Source organism: Centroberyx affinis, unplaced genomic scaffold (genome assembly GCF_046629955.1).
Source record: "Centroberyx affinis isolate AG114_WGS23_722 - 3 ecotype Tasmania unplaced genomic scaffold, CSIRO-AGI_Caff_v1 ptg001456l_1, whole genome shotgun sequence".
NCBI classification, from domain to species: domain Eukaryota; kingdom Metazoa; phylum Chordata; class Actinopteri; order Beryciformes; family Berycidae; genus Centroberyx; species Centroberyx affinis.
In genome coordinates this window covers 278,906-290,345 of record NW_027279929.1, presented here as the reverse complement: position 1 = coordinate 290,345, position 11,440 = coordinate 278,906, and the positions used below count along the sequence as shown (strand labels likewise).

The 11,440-nt window shown below is 41.0% G+C and overlaps 1 protein-coding gene across 1 annotated transcript in view; it reads right to left on the bottom strand.

Annotated features, from left to right (window-relative positions):
* Positions 1-4,948: 4,948 nt before the first annotated feature.
* LOC139650191 (F-box-like/WD repeat-containing protein TBL1XR1) overlaps positions 4,949-11,440 on the bottom strand; it is a 39,595-nt gene continuing 33,103 nt past the window's right edge. The window contains exons 8-16 of the mRNA XM_071526772.1: positions 10,103-10,166; positions 9,339-9,436; positions 9,064-9,124; positions 8,319-8,440; positions 7,720-7,794; positions 7,016-7,143; positions 6,572-6,737; positions 6,123-6,224; positions 4,949-5,476 (exon numbers count right to left, since the gene is read on the bottom strand). Coding sequence (XP_071382873.1) covers positions 5,450-5,476; positions 6,123-6,224; positions 6,572-6,737; positions 7,016-7,143; positions 7,720-7,794; positions 8,319-8,440; positions 9,064-9,124; positions 9,339-9,436; positions 10,103-10,166 — 843 coding nt within the window. The 3' untranslated portion in view covers positions 4,949-5,449. The remainder of the gene's footprint in view (positions 5,477-6,122; positions 6,225-6,571; positions 6,738-7,015; positions 7,144-7,719; positions 7,795-8,318; positions 8,441-9,063; positions 9,125-9,338; positions 9,437-10,102; positions 10,167-11,440) is intronic.

Sequence of the window (11,440 nt, the reverse complement as noted above, 5' to 3'; positions counted from 1 at the left end):
CAGCAGACAAATTTGTCCAGTGGACAAATGAAAAAATCCAAGAGCAGGACCAGGAGACAGAGAAGTTTATCAAAAGCAGACTCAGGAGCAGCCTCTCACCCGACAAACTGGAGGCTTTCATGTTGACGGCCACTGAGAAAGACACTCTTATGGCCTTGGACTCCGACACTGTGACTGACAGACTTGCAGAGAAGAGTGAGCTGCTGAAAAAGCTGCTCTTCTAATAAGGTAAGACAAAAATTATTATTATGCAATTAGTAATTAATTATCTAGCAACTTTCTGATTTTCTAGATTTGTGATCATGTGGGACTCAATCATTTATCAATCTCTCTCTCTCCCTTTCCCATCCTCCCTCTTTCTCTCTCTCTATTACAGGTTGCCCACACTTGTTTGAGGAGTTGTTTGTTCCAGTGTGCCTCATCCACCATACCTCTTGGGCCAAGAAGCCTTTTTTTGACTTAATGAGTATACAATCTATGCAACTTTCTCTGTTTTTGTCTCAGATTTAAGATTGTGTGATCATGCGGGACTCAATCATTTATCAATCTCTCTCTCTCCCTTTCCCATCCTCTCTCTCTCTCTCTATTACAGGTTGCCCACACTTGTTTGAGGAGTTGTTCTCCCTCTGATTTGTTCCAGTGTGCCTCATCCACCATACCTCTTGGGCCAAGAAGCCCTTTTTGGCAAGGTAAGACATAACAGTTAACACCACATGCATTGAAGGCGTGTGCAAGGATGGGTAATGTCCGGCTGTTTGTCGTGGGCTGGTCTGGGCCAATTTTTTTGTCCCAGTCCACCCCTGATGATAAGGTTGTCTGACATTGACTGCTGTTAGTTATTGGTTTGATTAATGTTTTAATAATGTGTGTTTGTATTGATTACTGACGGTGGCTGATCAGGCTAATTATCAGCTAATTGTACTCAGCTGTTTCTTGATTTAATCCAAGAGGTTAGGTGGTGTTGAAATGCAGGAAATTTGTTTTAAATTACAATTTTTTTGTAAAAAGACTCCCCTGCCAATTATGTATCTTTCCAAGTGTGCTCCCCCATTTTAAAACATAACCAGGCGCCCATGCACACACACAAAAACTCCAAATTCTTAATATCAAAATATATTTTATTCTGGACTTTTGTGTCACTGATCTGATTGAAATGATAACAGATCGATGTGATGCAAGTTGCAAAAACCAACAACAAAAAAAAAAAAAAAAAAGGCTTTGACCCCATCAGAGAGACGCTGCTGGGCTGACATGATGCTCTTTATTATGGGGGCACAGGTAAAGGTCGACTCTGCAATGTCATGTCAACACTCAGCAACTTTGGCCGTATTTACACAGGTGAAACAAAAGATTGTTTTTTAACTCTGGGGCACAGATAAGATGTTTTTTTCTGTTTGTCTGCTATGGGGAGAAACTTCTGCGATTTGACCTACGTAGACAGCCATGAAAACATCTGATTTGTGCGACAGAGTTAAAAAAAAAAAAGAGGATTTTGTCTTCCTGTGTGCATGCAGCCATTGAGATGTTTTCATTAATTTGCGATGTTTCATAAACTGTTGGCTCAAGTGCTTTGGATTCAGGGATGTAACCAGGTAAACATTAGAAAAATAATGAAATATTAACGCTGGAAATATAAAGGAGAATAGGAACACAGGAATCTCCATTAGAAATTTGTTGGAGATGGGTGCCACAGGGGAAACTAATGTCCAATAAGCGGATTAGACTTTTAGTTCTGCAAACATTTCCTGGAGGCAGAAATAATCTCATTGGTTGAGTTAAACCTCGGCCAATTTAGGTAAGTGGCAAAGAATGAGGAACTACAAGGAAAAGGTCAAAATATAAATGGAATGACTTTTTTACTCAGTCATGACCGTGGCATTCATGATGGAAGGTCAGCTAGGCTAACTAGTATCCCAGCTAACTTAGTATGGCTAGACTGTATTTTTCAGTTGGTACCAAGAACGCTAGTATTCATAATATTGGCTTCCTTCTGTCTTACCTCTTGTTTTTTTCACTGGGTTTCAGTCTAATACTACTTGTGGTAGTGTTTCTGCAAATTAAATGCCAGTCTCCATTTAGCAATGTAGAATGAGGGGTAAAAAATTCCCCATACACCGTCTAAATTTGCTTGAAAATATACAATTCCATTCAATTATGTGTTCTGTTGTTCTTGAACTAAACTGTGTATTAGCTAAGAGGAGCTGCTGAAGAAAAAAAACTCTCCCTGCACATTCTGGGACTAGGCTTCCCAAAAGATTTAAGCAAAAGATCAACTTTTTTTCTCCATTAAAACACAGACAAATTTAGTGGTAATTTGCTTCTGAGAAACCCATCCCAGGCAAGGTGCCTTCAGAGTGACACATCCCAGCTGAGCCTGACATCACAGGGTCAACCTTTACCATCTGCTGAAGCATCAAAGAAACAAAATCTTTCAACTTAAAGAACATGTAAATTATCGCCGCCAATAAATCATCAATTGACTTTTTTTCTTTTTTTTTAATCTACAAAGAAATTACAAAAATGTAACTTTTTAATCTTTCTTTAAAAGAGTATAAAATGTCTTGTCAGTAGGGAACCTCATAATAAAATGTGAGAAGAATTCAGGTAGTGAAAAGAACCGAGAATGAAGGCGAGAGGGCAGATCAACTAAAATGACATTAAAGTTATAGCTTGACATTTTCTGTTTCACTCTGGTGTTTTTATTCACCGAGACCTTGTCACATTATGGGAAAAAGTCTCTACATTTGACCTTCAGCTACCTAATAACAGTCTGTTAGCACTGGCACCGCTGAAACCAATGGGTACTGCTAGCCTTAAGCTAATGCCTCATTGGTTTCAATGAATATTTCCTCAATGCTTAACAAACTAGGTTACAGGCAGCACAGGCGTGATGCAGAAGGCTTTTTGCCACACTGTGTGCCTGGCAAAGAAAAACCACAAACAAAAATTCAAAATGTCCAGATATTGCTTTAATGCTGGATCTGCTCTGGGGCTGGTTTCCCCGACAGCATCCTAGTGCCAGAATCATCCATTCAGATTCAACAGAAGAAAGACAATCTCGGTGCCAAGATCCTCTTTGGCTGCGTTTACACAGGCACGAGATTGGATTTTTAGCTCTAGACGCAGGTGTGATCTTCTCACAGCCGTCTGGACAGGGAGAAAACACACACAGAATCTGACGTCTCTCTCTCTTCCTATGTAAAGGCAGCCGTCTGACAAACTGCAACAGATCAGTCCAGGTTCACTGATGGCTGGTCCTAGAAGTGCTGGAGAACACACTGAAGCCCTCCACTCCGTCAGGTAAATTCAGGATGGCTTTGCCTTGTTTTATTCATAAGAAAAAAAAAACTAAGCCTATTGGAGTTTTAGTTGTACAAACATTTCTCGGAGGCAGAGCTGCTCTGGGAGCAGAAATAATCTGACTGGTTGAGTTAAACCTTAAAGGGCGGAGCCAAAGAACCACAGCTTTTAGGAGCACAAGTTGGCTTATTGGCAAACTTGAATGGCAAAGGAACTCTGGTCAAAATATAAATGGTAAAGACTTCTTTTCATTTATGACCATGGCATTCACAATGTTGGAAGGTCAGCAGCTTAACTAGTTTACCTCCAGTTATAGACTAGTAAAGACAGTTTGAACTTGGAAGGTGAGCTAGGCTAACTAGCTAACCTGGATACTTAGTATGGCTAGATTGCATTTTTTCAGTTAGCAGAATACTAGGCTTCATAATGTTAGCTTCCTCCTCTTACCTTTTTAATTGGGCTTCAGCCTAAAAACTGTGGTTCTTTGGCTCCACCCACTGAAGTTAAACTCAACCAGTGAGATTATTTCTGCCTCCAGAGAAGCTCTGCCTCCAAGAAATATTTGTGTAACTAAAACTCCAATCTGCAAAAACTAAAATTAGCACAATACCTAGAATGAATCTGCGACTGTAGAAGTTGATCCGATCTTTGAATGGGATGATCAGCTTACGTTTTACCGGTTAACACCACACTTTGGGCATCATCATGTCTGATGATCTGAAGAGGCCTTTTTTGAAAACGGCACATGGACTGTCTGTATTTAAAGGGGGAGTGTCACAATGCCTCAAAGTGGACATGTTTGAACTAACCGTTTGTTTTGTGTTTGCTCAGTTCTACAAACCCAATCTCAAACCAAGCACTTCAACTCAGCCACTTCACAGTGCACTCTTGTTGCTGTATGTAGAACTAGGAGAGAGTCTCAACTGCTTGTTGACAAATGGCTGAGTGGATTCACTAGACCCTCTATCCATACCAAATGATTATCAGCCTCAGCCACCTATCTAGCAACATTCCAGCAAAGTAAGATAGCACGCTATTCAGTGTGGTGTTCAGTTAAAGTTGTGTGTGTTCAGAAAGGTGCAAACTGTCGGGAATTCTAGTGGCTGAGTTCTTGGCTTGAGGTTGGAGCTCATTTTCTGTTGCGTCATTATCTAAAAGACAACAGCCTCGGTCAATCAGACAAGAGGAGACAACAAACAAACAAATTTCTCCACGAGCCAATCGGCTTCTTGACCATTCGCCCTTTGAGGGAACTGTGGGTTAAAAATATCTAGATCCATCAAATAGTGCACAAAGGAACAATGGTTCTTAAAGCATCTAGATGTACAATGCGTCATCTGTCTTGTGCCCAGGTGGATTTACATAGATCCATAGTATGTCACACATCAACTACTGCATTTAGATGTTAACCGTACAACCCATTAACAGCTATTACGACTGAAAAATATAGGGGAAAAATAAAAATAGAAATGGTTTGAAGTCATGATGAGGACACCATCTGTTCGGTGTGCATGTGTCTGTACTTGTGTGTATGTACTTAATATAACTCTGATCTGACCCGACCCTGCCCCCTCCCCAAAGATAAAAAATATAAAAACATTGAAATAAGAGATTTGAAATTAAAAAAAAAAAAAAAAACTAACTGCCATCCTGTTTTATGGTGAAGTTGATATGTCTGCACATTGAGATCCAACTACTAACAAAGATCAACACTTTTTTCAATGTTTTTCGTTTTGATGATGACAATGATGAGCATGGTTTAAAGATCAAAAAAGCAAAATAGCTTCCAAATTTTGGTACATATACGGATCTGTTTTTTTTTTTCTTTTGTCTTTTTTTTTGTCTTTTTCAGTTTTTTCTTTTTTTGACTGCGTCCCTTCTGCATCTCTGTAGGAGTCTCTGCACAGATAGAGAACGAGGGGCGCTTCCGTCCTTCCATTTATCTGTCCATCCGTTCGTCCGTCCATTCATCCCCGTGTCTGGACCTGCTGTGTCGGGTGCTTGCTTCCTGTTCCTGTTTCCTGCTTCCTGTCTGTCGGTGGGCGGGGCCATGGTCGTGAGCGTGAGCAGTACGCGGGGCAGGCAGGGACAGTCATTTGGCTATGTACACATTCATGGTCGGTCCATGGCTTCCAACAAGCAGCAGTCACTATTTCCGAAGGTCTAATACACACACCTGGGACAGAGAGGTAAGACGTTAAATCTCTAGAACCCGAGAGAAAATTTAACAATAAAACCTCAAGACTAAGGCCAGATTGGACACCAAGGAAAGAGTAAATATCAGAGGTGGGGACTGGAGTCACATGACTTGAACTCGATTCAGACTCAAGTCACAGTTTTAATAGCTTGAGACTTGACTTGATGCATGAAGAGAAGACTTGAGAATTGACTTGGGTTCTGGTGACTTGGGACTTGGATGACTTAAAAAGGTTTATAAAGTTTTGACAAAAGCTCTTGTGTTTGTGTAAATGACTTGTTCCAGCAGACGACTGAATTTAAATTCTGTTTTCTGAATTTTTATGGAATGATTGAATTTATTGAAGCTGAAACTGATTATAGAAATCAAACTCATATTGCATTGAAAAGGCCTAGATATTTCGTTTTCTTTAAGATATTAAATTGATACTGGACTCTTGATTTGTTCTGACTTGACTTGCTGTTCTACATTTAGACTTGAGACTTGACATGAATGACATGGACTTGATTTGCTAATCTACATTTAGACTTGGGACTTGATTTGAGACTGACTTGGGGCAAAGTTGACTCGGTCACACCTCTAGACATGCATCAAAATATCCACCCAGAGCACTGTGTTGACTTACAGATCCATCTGACGCGCTGGCTCCCACTTTGTCCCCTGCTGCGTTCCAGCAAACCTCAAAGATCCCCCCCGTCCCTCTGTAACTGTGGACTAATGCGCCCGTCTGCAGAGAGGAGAGGTGGAAGCGGACAGAGAGTTGAAGGGAGAAAGAGAAGTTGAAGGGAGAGAAAATACCAAACAGGTCAGTCAATCATGGTTAGACACTTACATGCTACCAGGACTCTATTAAACATTACAAAGTTGTGAGAATCACTTTCCACAAATCACGTCTTTTCTTTATTGAGCAGTATCTAATTAATAAAAAGGACGTAAAAGTAAAAAAGTGAGTAAAAAACAAAGTCTTCTCATACTGAATGCAAGGTAACGGTGCATTTGTCATCACCACAAATGCACCATGAGCTCAAGAATATACCTTTCCCTTGATGGCACATAGACATATCCTCTTCCTACCTGTGTATTCCAGATGTGGACACATTTGTCGAAGGAGCCGCTGGCCAGATGCCGGCCGTCGGGGCTGAAGGCCACGCTGTAGACCGGCTCCTGGTGCTTGGTCAGCGTGTGGATACAGATGCCTCGCTCCACGTCCCAAAGACGAACTGTGGAGTCAAACGACGCACTGTGGAGGGAGGAAAGGAATACAGGAGAGGGTTACAGAGGTTAGCTGCATCGCAAATGGCGATCTATCACAACCAGGCTAGAAAAAGACAGATATCTGAAAATGCTAGTTGTGATCTAGATGTAGGTGCATTCATTAATGTTGCAACTAAAAGTGGACATTCAATATGGTAGATATGTTTCCACATTTAGGTTACTGTGACAAAGTAAGTGGTCTTGTCTTTGTGCCGAGTTAGTAGTAGTCTGTTGTGATGTAGTTTGTTCCAGCAATACACACACCTGGCTAGCATGAGGTTAGCACTGGGGTTGTTGGTTCCAGGGCCAGTGGGGCTCCATTTGATGGTGTAGATCTCTTTACTATGGGCCTGCAGGTCGTGGACACACGAGTCCTGCTTCATACTCCAGATCTGAAAACACACGGCACACCAAAGCAGAAATAAACGTCATTCAGATGTGATTGGCATTTATTACCAGTGCAGAAATGGGTCTGAAAACCATTTCTAAATAGTTAACGACACTCTAAAAAAGCTTTTGATAGATAGATGAAACTTTAATGATCGCTGTGGGGAAGTGGATCGTTGCAGCAGGAAACAGTAATAGATAAGGCGAAGACAAATAGAATATAAATAAGGATGTGCAAATGAGGGGTATTAAACATAATATAAAGACAATTACAACACTTGGACTTGGAAGTATTAAGTAGAAATATAAGAATGGAAAGTATGAGATATATGATTTACGGCATGTATGTAGAGTATGCAAAATACCAGCAGTAGAGCATACTAACAAAAAGAAATGAATGAAAAGGATATATGATCTGAAAATATACAAAAAGTATGAAATGTGTGCAGTATGAAAATAAATTACATACATGTGAACAACTTTCAGAGTGATAAAAATGTCTTCAATCCAAAAAAAATGGCGGATGTAATTATTGTCAGTGTTTCAACAGGGGGCGCCATAGATTTGGCTTTTCAGCTCACCTTCAACGTCATATCATCTGAGCAGGAGGCTAGCAGGTTCCCTGTGGGATCCCACTTGATTGCATTAACTTCATTCTGGAGAGAGAGAGAAGAGAAGGATGAAGTGGTGTACACACACACATACTACTGTTACACCTGTGAAGACATTCTACCGGCTTGCATTCGTGGCTATGCTATGCCCACCCCGAACGACCTCACGTTGTTGCTGCAATTCATTTACATTTTGTTGCGAGTCTCGAGTCTGAACGCAACCCGCTTGGAGGAAATCCTGACCACATACCGTGCAGAAAAAAAGGAAGCATGCAGACCAGATAGAATGTTGAAATCAACTTGATACATCTGCTGGAGGCGGTGCTGGGTCAGTGAGGACATCACTTGTTTAGAAGGGCAAATGGTAGACTTGGAGCTTTCCATTTCTGAGTCATTCTAGCTTATTTTAACAACTAAAATGAACCTCAGAGTGTCTAATTTTTACATACATCTGTTGTGTGTATACTCAAGGAGGCTCTTTTAACAGATTCTGCCTCCAACCCCCTATTCTTAAAGGTGCTTTGGACCCTACAAGATAGCACACACATACACACTCACAACATACTTACTGTGTGTCCCTGGAATGTTTTAATGGGTCTGTCCTGTCCCAGTTTACAGACATGGATACACATGTCTGTACTGCAAGAGGCGAACGTGTTGTTGCTCTGCCAGTCCACGTCTAGTGCTGGAGCTGCGGGGGACGGAGAGAGAGAGCGATGTAAGCCAGATGAAAAATAAACCATGAGACACGACAGCCTGGTAAATAGTTAATGCGACGCCTTGTAAGAACAAGCACATCAACCGGCTTTCCTTGAGCCTGTTTGGGGTTTTAAACCATTTATCCACAAGGGGGCAGCAAAACCACTAGTCTGGAGCCAGTGACTCCGAGCAGGCTGTTTGAAAACCTTTACATTACATATTATTCTCTCATTTTGCCCATTTGAAGACATGCATTTACAATATTCAGATGTCAGCATCAAAATTTGACAACCTCCATCTTATTTTTTTTTCATCATTTGTACTTGTCTTTGTGCCATGTATTTGCATTCAGTGCATCCACCAAATATCCATGATGTGTTAAAATGTGATAATGCAAGGTGTTAGTGTCTCTTTACAAACTGTGGAAAAAACATTTTGCTATGCAAATACCAAAATAAATGCATTTCCCTTTGTGCTCTTGCATGTGTTGCTTGCGTATGTTATGTAACCGGCCTACAACTCTCCATTAAAACCAGCACAAATACAATTCTGAAGCGTTTAGACCATGGGACAATAACACTCAGGGAAATACTGGTGTATTAGACGCCTTTGTACCTGAGTGGAAGGGAAACTGTTGTTTGGCTTCTCCTGTATGGGCATCCCATATGATTGTTGTCTGGAGGAGGAGGAGGAGGAGAGGAAGCGGCGGAGGAGGAAGAGAGAGTGGACAGTTAGGGCGTACAATGACTAATTAGAACAACAATCATTTGCGGTTATTCACTAATGTTACTGAGGTTGGATGCAGCATCATGCCAAAAGACTTTTGAAGAAAATTCACTTCCCAAGTTGACAAACTGAGAGCAAAATGAGCTGAAAAGATCCTGGCTTACCTTGTCTACTCCTGCACTGAGGATGAAATTGCCTTTCTTATTCCACTTGAGGGCAAAGATGGGACCTTTGTGTTGGCCGAGTGTGCTGGCCAGGTTACCTACAGGACACAACACACACACAGAAAGGGAACAAACTCTGTATAAATAAAATGAGGTATGACAACAGCCCATTTTGGGATTGGAGGTAACAACATGACAGAGAAAACAATGCAATTCACACAAGACTCATTGATCAAAAGCATGCAAATGTTAAACAATGCTGCCTCTAGATGGCAGCATTGTTTAAGTATAAAGCAAGCCCAGTGGCATAAAAGCTCAAGTGCAGAAGTAGAAGAATATTTACATATTTACATCAAGAAAAACTCCACCACAATCGGTGTTAGGATTCCTGCTGTGACCTGATGTAAAATTTCATAACTTTTCCATGACTTTCCATAACTAGGTCAGAGTGCTTCTGTGATTCAATTTTTTCCATCCTGTTTTTTTAATATTGATTTCTAAGTGGGTGAATAGTCTGGTTTTCCCTCCAGTTGGGCTGAAATCCAAGTAATGCCATGAATGTGTGAAACAAATCGTACAATTTTTGCTGTATTCCTGTAAAGTGATCGATGTGTAAAATTCCCCTGATATTCCCTGACTTCCCCAGAAAATTCCCCTGAATTACAAATACAAATAGCAGCTGGTTGTGTGGGTTAATGTGATAAAACCAAATGAAATCAGTTCCTTTGCGTTTGTGTTCGATCCAAGAGGCGTCTGCATCTTACCGTCCTTAGTCCATATTCTGGCAAAGCCGTCATAGGAGCCTGTCGCTAGCAGCGTGCCCTCGCTCTGTCAGACAGAGAGAGAGAGAGTGAGAGAGAAAGAGAGAAAGGTCAGAATGGCACGAAGTTTGTGTATCAGAGTGTGGACTGCGCTGTCACTCACTAGGTGCATGTGTGTGGAGTGTGAAAACACTGAAAATAACTCTCAACCAAGGTCTACAGAAAAATGTAATCACAGCGTTTGACAGCTTCAAATGAGTCAGAATGCACGATCACTTCCGAATATTTCCACAACGCAGAATACATCAAGGTACGTCAAGTCCTTGGCTAAATATTCCCATGTCACGTGAATGCAGCATAAACTACAGCCACATTCACAAAGGGAGGGTTAGGGTTAGTCGTAAGTCGTAACTGACTGTAACATGGAGGGAGTAAGAAAATATGTGGAAGAAATATACAGAAACCAATATTCACAATTTTACTGCTGATTGAGGTTTCTCATTCAAAAGGCAGCTCATATTAAGGGATAATGTAAAGTGAGCCGGTCATTATAACAATTCAGTCCCAAGAGGGTGAATCGACACCGACATGAAGCAGAGGTTCACTGCTCATTATCCCACATACACATACCTACATAGCTACTTACCAAAGACATTAATCATTTGACATGAAATATTGATTTTAAATTATTTTATTGCAAGCCTAAGTAATTTGCAAGCGTGCGCCAAAAAAAACAGTCCAGCAGGACGATATATCGTAGTACGATAATTTGCGATGTAAAATCATGACGATGTACATAGTGGAATATAACGATGTGCATCGGACATACAGTACACCCTGTGACCTACATTGCCATTTACTGTAATCTGCTGCCTCTGCCCCTCCTTCTCCTTCCATTACACAGTTTGACCAGCACAGGGTGCAAACACTTTGCAAAACCACAAAGCCAAGTGGCAGACATGGCGGACAAGGAAGAGGATGATGAAGCAACAGCTTCAGAAAGTGATTTCGTCATGTTTACATGACAAAATAATGGCAATGTTGTATTTTGTATGTATTCATCTAACTTTTACCACATTGAATCATGGCTGAATGGAATCGTGAACCCCACATCATGAATCGAATCGTGAGATTACCACATCGTCCCATCCCTACTGTCTACAGTAACCAGCAATGCCTTTTCCCCACAATGTGTTACTATTAGTTTGATTAGCAATCAGCACAACTGAGAGGACTCCTTGACTATGAAGTGATATGATTAGATGTGAAACAGTGGTATGTTATCCAGAAATGTTCAGAATTAACAGACCTCAGAATAGGGCTGAACAATTAATCGAAATT